General features: G+C 35.2%; 1 protein-coding gene across 3 annotated transcripts in view; it reads right to left on the bottom strand.

Annotated features, from left to right (window-relative positions):
- Positions 1-23,781, bottom strand: part of C2H8orf34 (chromosome 2 C8orf34 homolog) — a 164,141-nt gene that overhangs the window by 40,114 nt on the left and 100,246 nt on the right. For all 3 annotated transcript variants that reach the window (XM_068932555.1, XM_068932556.1, XM_068932554.1), the window contains 2 exons: positions 21,413-21,548; positions 783-868 (listed from right to left, as the gene is read on the bottom strand). In XM_068932555.1, the coding sequence (XP_068788656.1) occupies positions 783-868; positions 21,413-21,548 (222 nt within the window). The remainder of the gene's footprint in view (positions 1-782; positions 869-21,412; positions 21,549-23,781) is intronic.

Below are 23,781 nucleotides of genomic sequence, written 5' to 3' on the forward strand. Positions count from 1 at the left end.
GGCGAAACCTCTGTACTTCTGTCTCCCTTTCAGTGACAGTTAAGATCAATTTAAACTTTCATAGGAAAGTAGGACATTCTCTCCCAAGATAAGCCTTAGGAAGGACCTTTTCCATTAGATTTTTCCTCATCCCCATTCAAATTATTCCAGGTGCTACTTTGTTCAAAAACTAGAGCAGAAATTGGAATAAGGCTCAGTGTCCTGACTGCTGATTAGCATAATATGCGACTAGGCTTGTAGAAGGAGAAGGAATGTTTTTTAGAGCTATTGAATAAACTTCTCTTTAGCGTCCTTTTAATTCTTGTCAGTGGTGCTCTGAGGGAGCAGAGAAGCATTTTTTGACACACAGTTTAAAAACAGAAGAGAAATTCTGTAACTATTTTTATTTTTACTGTATATTATTTGGATCCTTTAGATATATCTATACTATCAAATCAAATGTTCCAAAGAAGATTCTTCAGCAACTTGCAAGGAACAGCCCATGTCTACCCTATTAAAACCTTCTTACATCCAAAATAGCATGGCCATCTACAAACTGCCTACTAAGAATGATTCCTGGTGCGAGGCAGCTCCCAAAATTTGCCTTGAAATTGTTTGAGAGCGCTAATTGGCCAGGGCCAAAACAGCAGTGGGAACTCTTCTAACAGATTTAAAGTGTAAATGATTGAGTTCAAATGGGAACTCAGGAACATTCTCTGGAAGCGAATCTTCCTATAGCCTCTACTCTTCAGCTTAAGATGCTGGTAGTTTTGATGGCAAGCAATATGTAGCATATAACTTACCATCAGAGTCTGACATTGCTGGCTCACAAGTTTGAGATACCAATGAGACATCTTCTGGTCTTTCTGCCAAGTTATCTCCTTGCAATCTAAATTATGAAAAATTGAATGAAAACATATATAATCATATTCCATAGATAAGACACAGAAGGAGGTTAGCTCTGTGATACCCTACTCACAACATTGTGCTAATTAAAAGGGTAGCTTTGTTGAACATTAAACATACATGCATAATCATATGCAACCTCATATGTAATTCTATTATATCATTCCGGATATCTAGTAATCAAAATTATCCTCTAAGAGTCAACTGAATCCTAGCTTATGTATTTTTGTAGGATTTATTTTAATAAAAGTGGGCTTTCAATGGTTCCATGTACATATGAAGCTTGACAAGCATCCTTCACTAGATTCAAAATATGTTAATAGAACAGGAAATACATGCAAGATTCTTTCCTATTGCTTTGTTACTTTTTAAAGAATAATCCAGTATTTTTTGCAGGCTTGCTCTTCAGGCTTTCCCCCTGCAACTGCTGACTGCAGTCAACGCCTTGACAGCACTTTACAAAAAAAGTCCTTGTATTTGTTCTTTCTGAATGAGTATCCCAAGAGTGCCATCATCCTTTTTCAGGTTTCTATGCATCCAGAGTGCAGATCTCGTTCTGAAGAAACAGTTTGTAGCTCTTAACACAATATAACTGTCATTTTCATGAAGGTTATCTTAAGTTGAATTTATTCAGACATGAAAAGAATATGAAACTTGGAAGTGAGTTTTGCAGAACCCAAGAATCATAAAAATACACTGAAGTAGAACCTTGGGGAAAGAAATAACTCACATCTTTAAAAAAAAGTTCCTTTTACTCTCTGCTCTCACTCTTTGCAGCTGTTTTACACTAAACTTTGAATTAACCTTCGAAACCAAGCAGAACCCCTATATCTGCCCCAACTATCTGATTTTCTCATTTTATGATTCTCACAGTCATATGTGGATCTTAAATCATTTCCTTGTTTGTCTGTTTCTCAAAAAGAATGTATTTTCCCAATAATTACTTTATTTCCCTTTATCACCTCTGGGATAGTTAATTTATGACAGAAAGCTCAAAGTAAATTCATGACTCTTACCTGATGAGGCAATTCCACAGAAAACAAAATTCCTTAAGGCAACAAAAGTGTAAAACTCAGAAGCTGTAAACCTAACTTTGAAAATAATTTCTGTGGATCTTTCATAGATCTATAGCTCATTTATAACGCTCTAGTTACTGACTCTTCCTTTCCTAACTCGTAAAACAGGTTCTTCTAAGGATGAACATCAAAGAGAACCAAATAACATTGTATCATTATCATAAAGATATTGAAGTAGGGAGAAACCAACCTTCAAATGCATGCAAAAGAGGAATATCTCAATAATTATGTTATTTCCATTTGCATTAAAATTGACCTGCCCTCCTTCATTACATACCTACACACATGCTTACTGTAAACAGTAAGCACTGTACTGTAACAGTATATGTACTGTAAACAGTACATATGGAAACCCCGGAATTAGAAGTGAGGTACCCTTCTCTGCAATCATGAGCTTACCCATGTTTAATTAAAAAGGAAAATCACCTAACCTTCTCTTCTCAAGCTGCTCTCATGGAAAATTATCTGTAGAAGTAGGTAGGAGCTTCTTCTTTTGGATCATCAGAATTTTCAAGATTTTGTACGACATTTCCATTCTGAGCTTTCATAAATCCAAACCCCCCAACATCAGACATGAAAAACTGAAGCTATTCTTTTATTCAAGAAACTACATATATTTAAGTGGCCCAAGTGCCTAACAAAAAATATGCAAAAATTCTGTTAAATGGGTACAGTCAGAAAACCCATTTTGTATTTCCCTTTGTAGGAGGAAATGAGTGGGTGAATTGGGTGGATGGGTGAATTCGGTGGATGGGTGAATGAGATGTCTGACAAATCTAGACTTCACTTTCACATGCAATTTTCAACTTATTTAAGTATTTCTTACATGTGGATTGGTGTTCAAATAGATTCTCATGTGACTTAAGCGAGAGAGTCACAAACTTACTCACGCTCGCCATGAGAATGCTCTTATTAGGACTATTCTGATCTCTTCTTCAAAAGTAATACTTATATAACACCTCCATAGTAAAACAAACAAATTCTCAAAAAATAGACTAGATAGAAGCATGCATCTAGAAGAGCTTCGGAAGCCTTCAGAAGCTGACTATATATTCAGAGATATATTTTCAAATCTATCCTTTTTTATGCTAATTTCTTTCCAAGTTCCTTCTTGTTGAATGTCTTCTAAGGAAAGTGTGTTACACCGTGCTGCAAATGTCATTAATGTTGGAACGCTTAAACTATGAGATCTGCTTCTCCAGTCTCTGGTCCTATGAACACATTTTCATCTCTAACTCTTTCTTGAGGAGTAGTTGCATAGAGGAGTAAGTGTAAACTCCAAGATAGACTTGATTCTTTATTGTACAGACGGAAATCCTTTTGGCAAATAAAGATAAAGTGATATCAAATTGTTGAGTAAAACTTTCCATCCATTACTTTGGAAAAGGTGATTATAAGAAGAGCAATTTATAAAAGATTTACATTCCTGTTTGCAAAGCAATCTAAAAAAAGTCAAACTTTTCCAGATTGGTGGTTGGCTTTGAAAATCTTGGCTGCTTTTTCAATATATATTCTTTTAATAAAAAGTTAACAAGAGTTTCCCTAAAACTTATTATCTTACTAATATTTTAGGGACTATTTCTTTTAATGGAAATCTAAACTTGGTACCTAATAGCCAACATTTTTCTAGATACATTCTGTTTATAGAGGCATCTCTTGCTTAGAGGCCTCTGTTTCACTTATATTCAACCAGCTGCATGTTGCACCTCCAAGACCTACAAAGGCAAAAAACCTCCAGGCATTTATTTCAATTTCCTTTGGCCCAAATGTGTATACTGTAGGACTTGTTCCGAGAAAACGTCCATGGACTCCATAACTAAGGTTATCCTGAATAAGACCTACAGGATAGGTGTAGTAGCATTATACCAGGTATAATGCTGCAAACAGGCTTGTGTGTGTGTGTGCGTGTGCACATGCACGCAACAGGGCCATACTGCTAGTATGATGAAGAAAATATTATAAGAGTAGGCAAAAAGGAGACAAAAATATTTGGGGCTACATTTCTTCACTGAGTCATGTATATTAAAATCTTGTATCACCTCATCAAAGGAAGTAAACAGCAAACAGGAAAAAATAAAGTCAGGATATTGCAATTACAAAATTTTTTCATCCACTACTTTGAAAAGGTCTTTTCACACTCCTAAGCAATCTATAAGCACACACACTACTGTCTAAGAAATGGCAGTGACCAATGTCAGCAAAAATATAATGTGGAATAGGTTAAGAAATAAGGAAAATATTTCCTCTTAATATCTTTTGAAAGAGCAATGTTTGTACAAATATTTAAGACTTATCACCTTCTAAAATATTTGATATCATTTACACATAAGTGGCCTTTACTATGTTAATTATTCTGTTGGCAGAGATGCAGTATTTGAAAGTAGAGGTAACTTACCTAAAAAAATCTGCTCTTTTTCCCTGTCTGATAGTTCAGCTTTCTTAAGTTGTCACCAAAAAATGAAAAATTACTTCTGCATGCACAAAGCTGATATAAAACAAATGTTGTAGCTTTGATTCAGCAACATGCTTACCTAAATAGTAGGTATCCTCAGTTTAAAGTTATGTGCATTGCAGACCTGGAGCAATTAGAATGATTTTCTTTCTTAAAATATAGATTATTAGAAAACTGTGCGTATCATCATGATAAGGATTACAATAAAGTCCACCCATTTCATCCAGATAAAAAAAGCCTAAGATGAAATCATTATTTGTACCCTAATTGCTAAACTAAAATGAAAATGGGGTAAATGCCAGGCTTTATGCTGCATAACCTCTCACCAAGTAGACAGTGTGAAACAACCTACATAGGACTTCATTTCAAGCAATATTACAACCTCTTTTTTAACATCTGCAAAATTTCCCTGGCAATTCTGATGGCCTTGTTACACCTCAGAACACATTGTTACATGGTACTACAATCACCAATAGTCTTACTGAAATACTTGTAAATCCCTATGACTACAGAGGTGGAAAAGAACTGGGGTATTCATTTCATCCTGCTTGTAGTGCAAGAAGCAGTACCCTAGAGAAGTATCAGATACTAGTCCCTACTCTAGTTTCATTTGTTTCTAAACTGTGAAATAAAACAGACTAAGAGTAATAAATGTTTCAACTTGGATCCATTTTCAAGATGACAGGATGTTCCAGGGGAATTTTACAGGGATTAAATTGGAAGCATTTAAATATTTGTTACATGAGTTTAGTTTTAGAGGCATTCTACACACACATAAGTAGGCTAAGGATTCAGTGCAGACTGCATTTCCTGCCTGGTCAGTGAGCTCTGTTGAATGGCTGCCTGGTGGAGGTCAGCTGCAAGAGACTGACTGAGTTGCAAACTTCTGTTGTGACTGGCCATTCAGAAATACCCATTCTTGTATTCAAAGAAAGGTTCTTGTGCTTCTCTGGTGGCATAGCTTAATACAGAAAATGCCTCCGGAATACGTTTATTCCCCTTCCTAGCCACTCCTTCATCCCATCATCCTGTTTTTAAATGCACAGTAACATCCCCGTGACAACCACATCAGCACTATCAACACAAAATTCTGAGAGCATCTTATCTTTCCTCTAATATTAGTTAGCAGCTGGAAAGAAAGATGGCACTGTATGAGCAGTCATTCTGCAAGACCAGCTTTGCTTTGAGCTTGAACAATCACCCAACATACTCATTTCCAGACAATACAGTCTGCTTGAATTAGATCATAGAGTCAGATTCCTCCATATATTTGTATAAAACAAAGAGCATTCCATCAGCACTAAAGGAGGAATAAGGAAATACGAATGAATACATGCCATAAGGCTTTTTTAATCATGAGTGAGATTTCCACAGCAGCAGCATGTGCCCCGTCAGACATCTTTGAAAACCTCAGATAGCCTCCTTTTTATTTTCTGAAATTTACCAGTAAGTTTTTTTGTTACTATAACACTTCATACTTTGTTATGCCAAAATATTACACGTAGAGCTATCTATATAATTTTATGTAATTACAGCTATAAAGAAGTAGAGACAAGAGAGGACCCCTATGTAAGGAAGGTCCATTCTTCGCAATTTGAAATGACATCTACTGTTTCTAACACAGTTCACTAGGACTTAATTCCAAATGAACCTTTCTTCTAATCAATCTGATATTACTTACATTTTACCAAATGCTTCGAGCTTCTGTGACACCATAACAAGATAACAAAGCAGGTTGAAGAATCTGCCAAACTTAAGAATTAAAATTAGTTCCTAATATATCTGTTCAGTTCAGGAATTGGGTCCATAGTAATTAGTAACAACTGTCCAGATGTTGATATACCATGTGTTCTCACACAGCTTTACAGTATGCGCATCAAACTGTAAGAAAGCCTGAAAGGGTATGGAAATACAAGAAGAAAAAGGAGGAAGGAAGAAACTTAGACTAATCTTGTATTATCATGACAAAGAATATCGCAAAAGAATCAAACCTTGTCATGGCTCTGGCACAGAACAGCCTGAAGCATTAACAGAGAAAGATTTTTCAAAAAAAAGACATACATTTTCTGGAAATATGTGAATATTTTGGTCATATTGGTCACTGGTGAATACCATTCTCACGTTAACGGATAAGAAGAAAAGAAAATTACTTCATAGAAATAATTAAAGACATTTAGCCACAAGCAAGGTACCTTTTAACATCAAGGCCTCACTAGAAGGAATACAATATTTTGAACACAAAGAAATGGAAATGTTTTTGATGCCTGAATATTGAGATATGCACTCTCTACTATTTGCTGCTTTGTGTAAATCACTCATTAAAAGTATGTGCATCACAAATTGCCTCATGCTGCTAGTGCAGGGTAAAAATTGTCCTTTGAGAATTTTTTTTTATGTCAAATTGAAAGGTAAATAAGAGAGGAGATTGACCCTCAGAGGAGGGTCGCGGTTCATGCATAGCCAGAAGAACTGGAATTATATTGAGATTAGTACAATTCTGACAGGTAATCTGAACTACCCATATTTCACAAATTAGTCTTTTCAAAAAAAGTAACTAACGAAATTCCCATTCTATTCCTCCCAGAAAAGAAAAAAAAAACCCAAACTGAAGAAGGGTAGGCATTTTTGAACAAGCCTTCTTCAATACCCAAAATAAACAACTTTAGACAAGTATTACGAAATTACTGTGTACGTGGCAGGCCTTTAGATTCGGGGAAGCAATTAAGGGACTTTTTTTTCCTTTTAAGCACAGCAAGCTAGAACTGGACAAATCTGCTCAAAATTCTGATACTCCCTGGAGGTGAACAACAATCAAAATTTTGAAAATTGACATCGGCAGAAATCCTGAAAACCTGTCATTTCCAGACAATTAAAATGTTTCTGTTGGCTTTTTCAGGAAGCAAGCAAAGCTACTACAGGGGCTCCAAGACGGGTAGGGCACTCCCCCAGGAGGCAGCTTCACGCCTGAAAACGCCACCACCAGCCATTCCCCCTGCTCTGCCCTGCGTCAGCTAAATTTTGTTGAATCTGGATAATTCCTGTAAAATAGTTTGGTTTCTACGGAAATTTTTGGTTTTCTATTCTTTCCTAAAGAACACACATTTCACTGGAAAATTCTGGATCTGCTTAGCTGAAGATTCAGCTGACTTCTTTTAGGTAAACATGGCGAGAGTAGGTGAAAGTTCAGTGTTAGATCCTACAGCAAAAAGAGCAGTAAAGCTGTTTTTACTTTCATCCAAGGTCAGTGTATGTTTTTAAGGCTATAATGACAAAGTTGTCAAGGTCTGAAAAAAACAGGTAACGTCACGTTTGTATTAGAATCCCAATTAAGGGGATTTGGGTCTGTTGAATCACTGATTTTGCATAAATTATTTCAAAGTAGGTTAACCATGCTCTTGAACACATCCCAATGAATATTTCAATGATTTTAACATTTTTTCTTAAGAAGGAATTACTTTTAAAAATATCTCACTTCATGAAGTAGATATTAATTTGGTTCAAAAAATCCCATAATACAGACTTAATAAGGTTAAAGAATGTCATGAATTTATGAACAAAACAGACACATAAAAATATAACATGATGATTTTTCTTTGGCAACTGAAAGGAATTTCAGTCACAGATTAGGAGAGGGGTAAGTTGGGCTCTTTTTTTTTATCATCTGCTTCCTTTCTATAGTTTAACACACTATATCCCCATCTAACATGTTTCTCTGATATCATTGTAATACTGAACTATAACTTCCCTAAAACAAACATATACATCGTTCCAGGGAAGTTATAGCAACAGAGATCAGAGAACCAACGTCCTGAAAGCCCGTGCTTGCTGCTTTTAAGTTACAACGAACGCTTTCTTTTACTTTTCCCTAGCAACCTCAACACCATACAAGTAACACTGTTTCAAGCTTACTAATCATTTCTTGTCCTGACTTGCCTATAGAATAGTGAGTTTTTTTCGCTCTCTGTTCCCCAATATGCTGATCCAAATTCTGATCTCATGTATCTTGATTTATTGTCTCCATAAGTTCCACACACAGTTATACTAGTGTGAAATGCAAAGCTTCTCCAGCACCTAAATATAATGCCAGGAATTTCTGACCTATTTCATTTGTTCTACTAATGTCTTTTACAAAAATAAAAAAGTTAAGTATGTGCCAGCTAAATCCTTAGTGCATTCACAGGTACAGAGGAAAAAAGATGGCAGTTTTCTGATACAAACTATGTCAGTTAATGGTAAAATTATATTAAATAATAATTATTAAATAATATACACACAAAAGCACTCTTTTGCTGGTAAAACTCTCCATCTCCCTTAGCTATACTCTAGTTTCCTAAGGAAGATTAGGTTTTAAAAGAAGTTTATACAATTTCTGATCAATAAACTACAGAAAAAAAGTGCCTTAGACCTACAGGGGCAAATGAAATAACAGAGGACTGTGAATTCAGTGAGTAATAGGAGTGGCTGGCACTTCTCAGGCATAAAGCAATAAATGGAAAGCTCTGAAGTATATTGCCTTGTTTTATCAAAAAAAAAAAAAAACCCAGTATCATAGCTTTTATTTTCATAGACTAAATACAGGAAGCATCTCCATTAAGCAGAAATGAAGGAAGAGGACTGCTGCGTTATTCTGCAGAACACTATCCGGGAAGGCAGACATTTCTAAAATTAAGTCATAAGATTAGATGAAGAAATATAGATCTTTAACAACATTCTGAATAAAATGCAGAAAAATAAGTAACACATTTAGCATGCTCTCTTACTGAGATATATAATTCCTTTAAATACGTTTTAAACGGGGTAAAGTGTGCAAGCAGGAGTGTACTATTACCACCATCCGTTCTATTTATGTGAGATGTATAGCATCAATATTCTTTGAGCTACACCCTGATATGAGGTACAGCATAATCTAGAATGAACTCATTTTCACTGATACTAATGGCAGATAAATCTGTCTTTTACTTTTGCACTCGCTTTCAAAAGGACATTATTTCTCAGTGGTTGCACACTGAAACACAGCAATTGATTTGCAGATTCATAGTAACCATAGTTAAAAATGGGTTCTGGTTGTAGTCCATTCTTTCTGCAAATTAAAAGCATTATTTTCCAGTCACTCTTCAAATTGGATTTCTGTGGAAAGTGTATGCCACCAATATATACTTCAGAGCCATCATGTTTTCAGCCGGCAAAACTAGAATATTCACTTGCTGAGAAGAAGTTATACATTGACACAGCCTGAAAAATAATCTTTTCTGTGTGCTGTGTGCCTTTTCAAAATGTCTGAATGCAAGTCTTTGTGCATTTAAATAAGTACATTCTGCAGCTATTTCTGCGAAGAACCAAAAGTTGAAATGTATTTCCCAGAGTAAGGAATCCATAAAGACACTGAATTATCTAATCCTTTTACAAGATGAGGAATTAAGCCATTCTTATGGCAATCTTTTATCTTCTGCTAGTTTGAAACCATTATCTCACAGGAGAAAAATTACAATCTTTGTCAGCCTTTTCAGACTTAACACTCTTTCTTCCCCTGTGAACCATTTTTTCTAAAATTTGTAAAAGCTTTGTGTGTGTGTGTGTGTGTGTGTTTGTGTGTGTGTGTGTGTGTGTGTGTGTGTGTGTGTGTGTGTGTGTTTAAAGGCACATTAAGCTGTTATCCAGAGTCTCAAATTCTGACCAACAATCTTCCCCAAGCTCATGAGCTCCTTGCTATCTTTGCAGTATAGTTCACATCCAGAAGCAACTGTTATTGCTGCTGTACACCACAGCGTAGCACTAAATAGAAAGAATCTATGAACATTGCCATGAAGAATTAACTTGCAAGGCACACATCAAAGAGGGCAAGGGAAAGGAGGAGGAAAGGCTTGGGAAAACATTTTGCTTCTAAAGTTATTAGAGGGGTTAGATGTGTTTTGTTTTGCACTATGTAAGTACTGAAGAAAAAAAGAGGTATCTTGATGACAACTACAATTGAAAGATAGAATGAAATGCTTTTTACCCTCTGTTAAGTGGAAGACACCATAATAATTTTCAGGACAAGGTAAACACAAAGCAATATTAATCTCCTTTTCAAATATGCTCCTATCCATCTCAGTATTGCACACCAAGACTGGTACATTCAAAACAAGCGAAAAGTCCTTTAAGTCTACTCTCCAGGATTCCTGAACAGCATTTGTTGAATGTTTAGAACTTTCTCCCCCCTAATTCTTTTTTTTTTTAAACAAGCAGCCTGTGATATGAAGAAGTCAATTTAGCTATAGTTGAACAATAATTCTTAGAGAAGATGTTGTAGTGAGATGTTATTAATGCACTGCACTATACTCTATTTTTCCTTAATAACCAAAACCAGAAACTAATTCCTAGACACTAAAGTTACAGTGTCTTGAGACTAATTTGGTGCAGTAAGTGCCACATTTCCAAAAACAGTCCTATTAAAAGAACAATACATAAGTGTGTATGTATAACATACAATTGCATGCACAATCAAATTTTATTTACACAGGGTACACATGTTTACAAGTACCACTGTCCATTTGCACAAACATATTGCCGAATATAAAGTGCCTCTATCACTCTGAAATTGATGATATCTAAATTATATACTGAACTTTTAACACAGATTGCACTCAAGAGCATTCTAATACCTCCTACCCGCACAATACACATATATATTTAATTTTGTGAGTGCATATGCATAGTCATACATAGATGTGTGCGTACATACATAGAAATATTCATCTTCCTTCAGAAAGAGTTCTTCCATTTTTCTACTATCAACTGACAATTGTTTATGTCAAAAACAATTCTACCCTATGTACGCAGCCTTTACAAAAATAATATATTTGTAAAACAAAACTCAGTGGGAAAAGCTTAATCTCTAAAAATATTATGTAACACAAGGACACAGACACTTTTCCTTTTTCACAGAGATAGATGCTTCATCTGGAAATACCGTTTTCTTGACAGTTTACTTAACTTTTGTAGCAGAGAACGTTTTGATTATCACAACATTTCATGGAACCTCTGAGAGGTCTGAAATTATTACTTGTTGGATTTACCTAGAAGGAAAATCTGGTAAAAGAACAGGGTAAAAAAGTCTGTGCCTCCTGGGATTTCTGGCTGAACACTTGATATAAATCTCCTGTCTTTTATTGTTCCTTTCCCACAACAGGGTTAAGTTTCTGAAAATAAAGAGACTGGTCATTCTTTTAAAACAAATATTCATGAGGACTTTGCCGTTAAATTCATTAAGGTTTAGGATTAAAAATAATAGTATCTTGTGCATTTTAGAGATCAGTCTTGGATCTATGAACTCACAAAAATAACTTGAAATTACAATAGCTATTCTCCATTTTGCATATAGTAAGATGTTCAAAGAAAACATTAGTCAGTGAAAAGCTAGGTAATGTTTACAAAAGAGGAAAACTAGCATGTTACTCTGTCAATTCAGCATATCAATCAACTAACTCTTCAAAATTCATTAATGTTCTTTCTCTGTGATGACCATTAGGACTAGTAAAAACTTCCGACTTATTCTTTTTCTTCAGTGTGTTCCTATTCTTTGAAAGTACTCAAATAAACATAATGCAAGCAGAACAAATAAGAAACCAAAGTGGCAAAACACCCCAGAAGGAAAGGAAAGGAAGGGACAGAGTGGCTTATTTTAGCTATATTTAATAGTTAGGAAATCAAGAGAAGACAAGAAGGGCACTATTACGGTTATTCATGGATCAAAGCTGAGAAAATTGATCACTGCTCAGACTCAACTCATCCAAAAAACTAAGTAAAGATTTTTTGACTGAATTTTTTTTTCTGCCAAAATTAAGGCAAGTCAAAGTGCTTTTGCATGAAAATTATATTTACAGTGATGAAGAAAAAACACTAAATATTTGCTTCCTAATGATACATTTAGAAATTGTCTCTTTGGTCACTGAATACAAAATAAATAGCAGTCAAGGGGTTCAGATCCACATCATGAACATGTATACACAACACACTTCCTTTTCCTTTCTTTCTTTTTTGCAATTTTTCTAGTGTTTCTACTTTATAAAAAAATCTAAGCAGCAAAAGGAAAAATACACTTTTTTCTCCACAATTTTACAAGGTTGAAGGAACTTTTTTTAAAAGTTATACAGCACTAATTACAAAGTTTCATTTGCTTGTTTGCCACTCTTTAAAGGAAATGATGCAAACAAAACACTGAAAAAAATTGATTTGTTATTATTAACAGCTGAGTAACAGGTATTTCCAATTCTTTCATTCTTTAAAGAACTAACAACTATTCCTTTTTCCGTAGAGTGCATACGAGTCCATCACTTTTCTGAAATCCACTGCATTATTCCAACATGCTTCACATTCTCTGCCTGATAGCTGCTATCGCTAAACTTAAGGCTGTTGTCTGTTAAGGAGATATAGGATAAGATTTGTGAAGCTGGTACAAACAAATATGAGGAAAATCCAGCCCTTCAAAACAAGAAGTCCGATAAAATTAAGACCACAAAAAAGAAACATGAAGGAAAAAACAATTAAAAATAACGACACAAATCACCCGCAATGTTTAGCACTTTCCACTCTCTAGCTATAGCCGCTTAGAAATAGTACACAGACAGAAAGCTAATAAGAAATGCAAGACAGAATAAAAAATATGTATATATAATCGAAAGTTTTGGTCAAATTTGAAGAAATAACATTCATGGCTTTATAACATTCTGTATATGAAATCCAATCAGAGAATTTTCCCCAACTAAGAGATTTCTGTAGCAACCACTTTAATTTAGAAACATTTTTCCCCTGGTACATTGAAGCCATTTGGCCTCAAATTTTAGGAATATTAACAAAGCAAAAAATTTCTATCAGAAAGACGGAGTCACAAAGCCAGCTTTCCACTATTGCACAGACCTACAAAAACTATTCTTTATGCATACACATACAAAAAACCACGCATGCATCCATATTGATTCCCCATTATTATACTACAGAGCCAAACAAGGGATTATATGGAGAATTTGCAGGATTATTCTTTCTGACACATCTGTTTATTATCAATTAATTATAAATGTAAATTGTATGACAGGATATCTTCATGTTTCCTACCTTTCTGCTGCACAACTACAGGTAAATTTGACTGTTTACTTTATACACTTCCATGTGTCAAAGGTATTTGCACAATGAAAAAGACAGAAAACTTTTATAAAGACAATAAACAAGCAAAATTCAAATCCTGGGGAAGGACAGTGGGTTTCTGATACATTTGTGTTTAAAAGGCACAGATATGTATCAGATAAAGATACATTTTTTGTGGACTAAGTAAAATCCATTTAAATGTGCAAAAGAATAAATTAATGTCTTAACATTCACCACAGAGAATAAAGCTAGTAGGGAAAAAGGGACTATAGTGATTCAAAATCAAGAGGTCAGTAAAAAAAAAAAAAAATTGAAGGTTACAAAATGGAACTTAGTAGGAAATAGAATAAATGATTAAGATACAAGTCATCTGTAATCTCCGCACCCTCTGTGCTGAAAGAATACTCACTATGATTTACACAAACATTTCTTTCGGGAGCAGCAAAGAAAGCCAGTAACAAAAGGAATCAAAAGTATGGTCGAGGTCTAAAGAGGAGATGTTTAGATTTTCCAAATGGATATGTCTTATTATATCATGATTTTGATATCAGAAATTTACTTTCCTTAAATTCTCAATTTCTAGTCACTTGCATTCCTGGATCCACCGTTTCTAGGTTACTCCCCACAAAACACTAAAATTACGAAGTTTAAATAAAGTCTACAAAGAAAAATGAAGCTTTATAAACATTCTTTGCAGTCACACATGCAATGTTTTACTACCAGTTCTATTTAGAAAAGATCATTTTATATGCCTAGTGAACAGGTCTTCTTCTACCTAATTCCATAATCTCTTGGTTTAGGTTATCACTGTTAATTAAAGAGATGAGTCTAATTTCTTTATACATACCTGAACCACCTTTGAATTAGCTTCTGCAAATATTATCACTTTATAGTTCTGAAAATTTATGTAACAACTAAGGAGCTTTTAAACAAGCAGGAATCTCTATCCCAGGTTTCTAGGTAGGTTTTCTTTCTATCATCTCACCCATACTGTTACATATGCATGGTCCATGATAAGCGGAAAATTGTTTGTGGACTTTCAATGTCTATTAGTCCTGTACATGTTTTCAAGGGACTACTGCCTTTGGAGCTTGCTGAAAGGGGAAGAGAAGGGCTAATGGGAATGGCTTGGTCTAATTTAGCAAAGCATAAACCTAGACCAACTGTTAAAACACACGCCAGTAGTAAGACTCTGCATTCTCCCTTCTTCCAGGATCTATGACATCAACATGGGATCGCAGAGGCTGTTCTTCTTCACCCACCTGATCAGACTTTGTCCCAGTGCTGTATGATGCAGCACCAATGGCACCCTGGCAGCCTCCCATCCCCAGCTGCAGAACCAGTTTGGATGACATACATGGACAAGGCAGGAGAACCCATTTCAAAAGCCAAGTCAGCCATCCTGATAGCGTCTGCCCAGGGAACACAATGACCATGAGGACAAACAAACAATAAGGATGGGTCTGGTGCACAGCTCTGATTGAGGAAGCATGGTTTTCTCTTACTTCCTTCCTTTGAGGAAACCTTCCAGGAGCCCAGCATCTTTAACTGCTTTTTAAATGTAGTCTTTTGTTAGTATTTATGTTCGTTCCTCTTCACAGAGACAAGTGCTTTCAGTAATTTCTCTCTTTGTTGTCTGGAGTTTCTGTACTGCTGTCTGTGGACAGCATATACAGTAGCATGGCTTGTTGAACAGCAGTCTCTTCTCTAATTACAGTCATCAGCTTTTCTGCTTTTGATAGTTACATAAGATCCACTTGTCAAGCTTCAGACACTATTGTCTGCATAGCTCATTATCAAATTTTCCACCAAATGGCTGCTTAATGACCTCAAGTCTCATTAGTACCCTTATGGCTTTGGGATATTCAGATAAAGCATTGCTATACAAATTTTTCCTCTGTAAGAATCTGAAATGCCAAAGTTATATTAAAACTTGGCCAGAGAATTCCCTGACCAAACAACTAATTTCTGTTCTTTTCTAAGGAGTTGTATCATGTTCATTTCAGACAAGAGTTCTATTCTCTCAACAGTTATTTTGCAATTATGACAAATTTGTAGAAATTAGTGTCTTTGGCTGATGTAATTGCACTGAACTTTTAGGTAAGTTTCCCATCAACTTTCCTCTAGCTGATCCCTTTAATTCTCTTCTCTCCTTCCTCCACTTTCATGGTCCTCATGACACTCTGCCATGAAGATTTACTTAAAGGCTGGCTGTGTATTTCAAAGCATCCACACATGGTTCTTAATTTCCACACAGTACTACTAAGTTTATTTGACTATGTTCCAAGTATGCCTGGAAGCAGTGGAGAATCCATCATAGAAAACACAAATTATTAAAACGTTGCAAAAATCTAGACAATTAAAGAAAAGTTAACCAGCCGTGGTAAATAAGCAAGCTAACTTGAAGACTGGTGGGAGGAGAAACCACCCAAAAGGACTCAAAGATGCACTTACAGATCAATTATAAATAAGCTCATTCTTAGATAAAATAAATAAGATGCTACAGGAAAGGTAACTGATATGAGAATTCTTGAGGATTTTTTCCTGACTAAGTTTTCATAAGAGCATGTGGAAGTGGTAGCATGTACAGAACATTTAATTTATGCCACATTAGCAACTCAAGTACACAAGTTACTAACCTTTAACTGTATTTCACATCCCAAAAGTGTCTCTTAGAAAAGCCATGTTTATCCTCTTAATGTATCTGTATTTTGTTTGTTTATTTATAAGTATATATTTGATTTCTCTAATATGTTAAAAATCCTTAGGAAGTTGTGCTTTTGCTCTAGCTAATCTTAGAGCAAAATATTAATCAAATATAGTGCATCTCAAACCTACATTTGTATGCAACTAGCACTCCTTCTCAACATTCTTGTTCAGAAGCCTTCAAGCTTGTGGCACGGTATGTTTTCTATAATCCCATTTCCTTTTTAATCACATGCATCCCCTTTTTTGTATTCTATTGATGTTAAGAAGAATGAATGCAGCCCTTGCACTATTAAAAACAAAAAGCTTCTTACTTCCAGGAATGCATTGGCAAGAGTCCACAAGAACAAGATTTAACTTTTGAGCATGGCAGTGGGCATACAAGGCTAACGGGTGGTCCTTCAAAAAAAAAAAAAAAAGCCTTAAATTCATTCAAATGGCAATACTACATTAATTTTATCTTATAACTAACAAAACTCTTGCAAAACTCTCAATGCACAAGTCACAAAACGTGAAAAAAAAAAAGACAGTGCTGTCTAGTTTTACATACTGTCATTTGGACCTTTATTGTTACCATATGAGCTTTGCTTGTGTGTAAGGGTGTCTTATTGGCTATATATGACTCATCAGCCAAATCTGAAATTCTTTCGCTTTGCCTGTATGTGAGAAAGGATTCACAAAACCATGCTACAGAATCAGTCACTCTCTTCTCCAAATCAGTCAGAATAGTTATGCCCTTAGATGAAAATGGAATTTTTGTTGCAAATACTTTACTCAAAAGAGATCTAAATCCAGCTTTGTTGCACTAAAATTGCTTTTGCTAATTTTCCTGACTAAATTGTAAAAAGTAAATCTTCCAAATACAGTTATTTGTATAACCCTTTTTTTTTTCTGTAAACTATGAACCTTGTTTTGTTCCACCTTGTGGATGATGTCACCCTTTTATTTAGGTGACTTAATATGCTGCTTAACTCGCACTGTAGTCCAAGACTATCTATGGGAATAACATTGTTCTATAGCTGCTTTCCCATTTGAAAAACCTCTTAAAGCTGTTATCCATCTGCATTTCACTCACCGTGTGTGAAACATCTATACAGAAAACAGTAAGCTCTCTGTTTCTTACAGCTATATTCCAGTCAACAACCTCTTTATAGTGCAGGAGAATTAATCCCTCCTTTTATTTCTCTTTCTCTGTCACCATTTTTTTTTTTTGATTATAAGCTGTACAGAACAACTTGGGGTGATCGCTTGAAAGAATCCTACATCTTCATCTCCTAAATGTCTGGGTGGAGAACTTTACCTTTTTTTTAAATTACTGACCTGGGCTCTGATGATTCTATTTCTTATTTGAAGAGGACTGATGAAATTATCAGCATTCAAAGTTAGATACCAGTTTCTAAAAAACTTAAAGGTTTTTTCATGCTAGTTCTAATTATGTCCATTCTGAGTCTCATTTTTTATAATTACTGAAAAAGCTCTTTTGTATGAGAGATTTAGGGCAAGGGAGAATGTTCTGCCAAATACAGTGCCACAATCCCCTCACAATATAAACTGGATTTTATTTGAAGTACAATAACTTTTTAACAAATTAATTTTAAAACTATATCTATATTCATTCCCCTTTGGCATTCCTTTCGAAGATCTTCCTCTGACACTGTGTCAAACACTGCATCAGAAATAGCACAAGTGAGTTTCAAAGGGAAGATGTATTACAGAGCAAAATAACTGCCTAGTGAAAAATCACAGAAAACCAACTACATAGAACATGTAGTACTAACTTAAACTAAATGAAAGTTATTACAAAAGAAATAAAGCTGCACTGACAGAGAAAGAGGAAAACAGCACCTGCTCATATTGTCCTCTTATCATTAAATTCTGGAATTTGGGTTCTGATTTCCTCATGTATTTGAGCAGTATAAAAGGAGATAAAAATGAGCTAAATGAAATCAGATGATAAGTATTTCAGCATGGGGGAAACAGTTCATCCATACCACTATTCTCACAAGTCAGTGTATCCCCATATTTGGCCCATTTGTAGGAAGTTACAGAAGAGATAAGACATACTGCTGCACCATACTCTACTCCAGGTGCTCTCAGTGGATATACAGAATTAAATCAGCACTCGTCCCAGGCTAAAGAAACTCACACACTGCCACAGAATAGTTCTCTCTACTTCTCAGATAGTGAGGGAGCTATAATGATCTTTAAAAAACAAAGTATACACATGATAAAATTTACCTATGATTTTAATGAAGAATTAGGGTGCAAGTTTTGTAAGATTATTTATCCTTTCCAAGTGCCACCAAAGAAGTTAATAAGAAAGACTAGTTAAAAGTAGCAGCAAGGAATCCTTCAATTATCTAAACAAAACCCTCTTGGAAGAGCCCCATAACGTCCAAAGAAATGACCTCTGGAGGAGGTATCATTGGCTGGAAGTAATTTGGCTAGAAAGTACAATCAGAGTGGAGCACTTAAACAAATATGCATACAGCAAGGTGAAAGAACTATATTATGCAATTCCAAGAGTAAAATTACACCTTTGTCTGAGCCAAGAAGCCCATTTCCTAACATTTGGAACTCTGCCAATCAAATTGCAGGTAAAAAGTCATATTCACCCTACAGAGAGCCAAAATACCTGCAGCATAAGTAACCTGATTTGACAAGCCCTATTATCCACACAACACCCACTGTCATTAATAGGTCCACTCATTTCAGGTTGCTATATACACCAAAAAAAAAGAGCTAAGTTAAGAGGAAAGACAACTGTTTAATTGTACCTAAAAGTATGCCCAATAGCAATTCATACTGACTTCTATTTCTGCTTAAATTGTATTAAAATACGCCTACTGTCAAATCCCATGGTATTTATACACAAACAGTACAGCACGTAAGTCTACAAACACTACTTAGAGATAACAATATGAGAAAACAAAAATATCATTTTTAAACCTCAGCCAAAGTCCAATAATATAAACAAATCAATAAATATATTAATAGATTCTTTATTAGGATTTAAGATAAATGCTAGGTTTTGTGATAATAATGAGGAGATAAATGCAAACACCAAGGAACCTTCATAGCTATAACCCAAATGCTCAGCCAGTGGTTTCAAAATATGAAATTTTCACTAGCTGTTATACTGAGTAATAACATATTGAATTGCATTTGGAAGCACACAGGAAAAAAATCTGCATGCCCTTGGAGCCATTTGCTTCATGCAACTCTCTCTAGCCACTACTTCAGCTGCTGAGGGTAGAAGACATTGGAAAAATCCACCGTGGACATACAAAAAGACATAGCTAAGTGCACTAACAACTGTATCTTGAAGTAAGAGGGGAAAGACCTCCTCAAATAGAGCAAGAAGAATGAATGAAAGCTCCAGAAAAATCAATAGATTTTATCGTCTCGAAGAATGTTAGTTCCTCACCACTGAGTATAACAGCAATTCCCATTTTTCTCTTTAGACTTCCCTTGTTATTGTTCAGATAGGACATTTTTAATTTCCTCAGAAGTTTAAAGAAACTGCTCAACTAAAACAAGAGCTAAAGGAACCACAGTCAAGTAGAGATCATCCAGTTCCTCACTAACTCCATTAAATAAAGTAGGGAATGAAATAAGGTGAAACAAGGCACCACTTTGCATTCTCTGAGCATGAGTGAAGTAAGAAAAGGGGATTTTATGAGATCTTTCTCTCACAATTCATATTTTAAAAGTGATAGCCAAGGCTGATAGCTTTGGCTCAAGATCTGAGCCCTGTATTCCCTGGTGTGCAGGACTGAATGGATATATACTATTTTGGTACCTGCTGTTAGTGGCTACCTCAGGGAACTTAGAATTTAATTAACTTTCATAGTAATCCAAGCGACATTTTAAACAAGTTCAAAAAAAAACTTGCAGAAAACTAAAAAATTCCTTTTCTTTACCTTACTACTTGTTAATCCATGGATAATGAATGCCAGATGAAAAAAAGGTGTAACACTTTCATGCAGCTAATTGTTTGGAAACATTTTACAACATAAGCAATTTGTTTCTTGTGAATGGAGTGGGATTCCATGACTAGCATGTTTGCTCTTTTCTTAAGATATAAGGCCACACTGCCAACAGTAAAAGTCCCTAGAATTACAAGATAGTCTAGATACTGCTGCTGTTTTAGTACTGTGAATTGAAGTCTCCCGAGCCATCACAACCCAGTAGCATGGCTGAATCAGCATGCCTGTAGCTATGTTCCCAGAGCATTAGAAAGTGTTTTCAAGCCCCTCTTCCTACATAAGTGCTTTTTAAAAGTAGTAGTTTTAAAGCAAAATGGAAAAAAAAAAAGTGTAGAGTGGCATACAGCCAAAATTTGACTTAATTTCACCACAGGTTGCTTTTTATTTACAAGCAGCTAATCCCCTCTCAAACTATACAATAGAGCAGCCATTGGCAAATGCAGACAGATAAAATTGGCATGCCTCTGTATTGTTCTTTCTAATCTGTACCATTAAGGGAAGGGTGAGAAGGCTAGTTTTGTCATTTAAACAGGCTTAAATCCTTTCTCCAAATGAGCTTTTGTCTACACAGAAGAATGCATCTAAGAAATTTAAGGGGTTTCTGTTAGTGTTGCATGCTCAAGTCGACTTGGCTACAGGAATACCACCCTGTTTATTTGGCCCTCCTACTGTAAATGCAAGAACGATTTCCAGCTGCCAAAACCAAAAGGGGTTCAATCTCATTAAATTCTTTCTCAGAAGTGAAGCAGGATGAGATTATGAAGTGCTAAGAAGCAACTATATGAAATTCTGAACTGCACCTGTGCAACTAAATCTCCATTTATACAGGTGCTTTTTAAATTGGATTTGAACCTTTAAATTCCCTGATTCATCCCCTGAAAAGCCACAGAAGCTCAAATAACTAATGAAATTCAGAGACAGAAAGGCTTAAAAGACTTTCAAGCTGTGAAGTAAGGCCTAAGACTAGCTATATTCTTTGATTCACTGTTGATGCGACATATCAAGCATAAACATAAGTTGCACAACCCAGTTGCCAAAGGTCAAAGGGTAGCTAGTAGCTAAGTAATTTTCTGTTAGCATAGGAGAGGTCATCACCTGGCCCATAACTAAGAAGAATGCATATCTGGAAACTTGGGGAAAATAATGTATTGGCTAGCATGATATGGTTCCACTTTGCTTTTTACCTGGCACATCTTGCGCAGATATTCAATGTGACCTTTGCTTGAGGCTCAACAGGATGAGCACTTCGACTTTGATTGAATTTGCTCCCAGAAGACATCACACTTGTTACTCCTTCCATTCTTAGATCATCAAGATCCTCTGCAACAAGATAGAATTACTGGATGAACACAGTATTAAATTTTTTAGCAATAAAAGTACTTCCTTTGTAGAATTACTAAGCAATGGAACAACTCAAAAATCTGGAAGAAAATATCTACAGTTACTTGTGTAATAATAGGAAAAGACATTTGAGAGGATTTTATTAGCATTGCATCATTCTGATACAAGGGGTTTCTTTAAAAATATTCAGTACTATTTCCATTTAAAACTGTATTGCCTATTTTTTCAAACTTTATTTCCAATTCATTTATAAAGAAACTTGCAAAATGCTTTGTCAAGGAATACTGTCCAATAGTTCCATTTGACTCACATCAAAGAGGACATTCAGTTTTGTGAGTGTATGTCCTTCCTCCGATTTTTTTTATTATCTATTCACCTAGCAATGAAAAGTATTGCTAAAATAAAAGTGCTCTACTAAATCTGGAAAGTGTGAAATGGATACATATTTTATCACACCAAAGGTGACCATAATATGCATACTCACCACATTGTTGTAATATCTGAGCAACTAATAATCACCACTGGATTTTGCACTACTGGAAACTCATTCCCATTTTGCAAACAGCTGAGGCTCACAGAGAATTGGTTACCCAAGATCACACTGGCACAGTGTGACTGAGTGAGGCTGTGGATCAATTCTCCAGGTTTACAATCAGAATATTCCTTACAGATAAACTGTTTATTTGTTACTAACAAAAATGAAATACGCAAGTTATATATACCTAGTGTATCCATAAAGCACCATTTCCAACTGTTTATAATTTGGTGAGGTTCCAGCTGTTTGAGCTAATATATTCCAGGCTTGGAGGTGCCTTTTGGGAAGCATTTTTTTTTATTTCTTGCTATAGTTTAAAATAATTCATAAACTGAAAAATAAACAAACAAAATACTAACTAGCTACTACTGAATGAGCAAAACCCACGTACTGACTGATGTATGTGGTTTATGGTATACAGTATGTGATTAAAATGTGTTTCAGATAATGGGCACACTTTTTTTCACATATTTATATTTACAAAATAAACTAGACATTAAAGGATCTGAGTGGAGTAGGAAATATATAAAGGCAGACAGGTCCTGACATCAGAAAGGGAAAAGTCATGGAGAACTTTAAGATCAGAAGACGCAATACTGAATTAGAATTTAAAATACACAAGAATATAACCATATGGATGTGTGGTGGAGTACCAGGCTCCTCCTCATACACAAAACAATAAAGTATACCCCACTGAATCACTGCGTGAAATGCTTCTGGCTTTCCTCAGCAGTTCATACATATTACTCATATCACTGTGCTTCAAAGTATGGGCAGTATGGTCAGAGCGACAGGATGATGACATGTCAACAATACTCTTCTGGGGAGACATGCAACTTAATGAGCAATATCTATCCAATGCAGTGATAAAGAAAAGAACAGCAACAACCTTAAATGAATCTTTAATGAATAAAGCCTGTCAACTAGCTTTTCTTTACTGTAATTTCATTTTTCTGCCTAAGAATATCCCTCCCCCTCCCAAAATTACTTGTCTTAGTGATATAAATTGACATAGTTTCACCAAAGTCTCTGGCATCATTTTACACCATTTCCTGACCTTTTCCTTTAAATTTTATCTATTGTTGATATTGCTGATGCAAACTAATTCAAATGAGTTGAAAGTCTACATGATAAAGAATTATAAAATCAATCCTCTATGAATCATTTCATAAAAGGTATTACATACATGGAACAGATTACGTATTAAAATAAATAGTGTTTAATTGTGGTTTAAGAGGTGTGAAAAGTTACGTATTTTTGAATAGCTGTAAATCACTGGACTAGGGTTTAAATGAAATGGAAGCATATGCCTCAGCCATCCCCCCCCTCCCCCAACAGCTGTTATTTCTTTAAATGAGGTTTCCAACAATTCTCTGCTTGATTAATTTCTGGCTCTCTGATGACTAACATTGTTTCAACAGAGCAATAACATAAGCTACCTTCCATCATACCTTTTAGATTTAGCTTTTTTTTTGCGCGTTTGTAACTCTAAGTGCCATTTTCCTATAATTATATACAAACTTTTTCTCAGACAACTGATTCACAAAAATAATTTCACACAGCTGCAATCCTCATGCATTGGCATAATAATAATGCATGAAAATGCTTAAAAATGAGAAAAATATCACAAGTGTAATACAGCATAGCAGAAAAACAGATGTTTTCTATATTAATAAC

Source organism: Struthio camelus, chromosome 2 (genome assembly GCF_040807025.1).
Source record: "Struthio camelus isolate bStrCam1 chromosome 2, bStrCam1.hap1, whole genome shotgun sequence".
NCBI classification, from domain to species: Eukaryota; Metazoa; Chordata; class Aves; order Struthioniformes; family Struthionidae; genus Struthio; species Struthio camelus.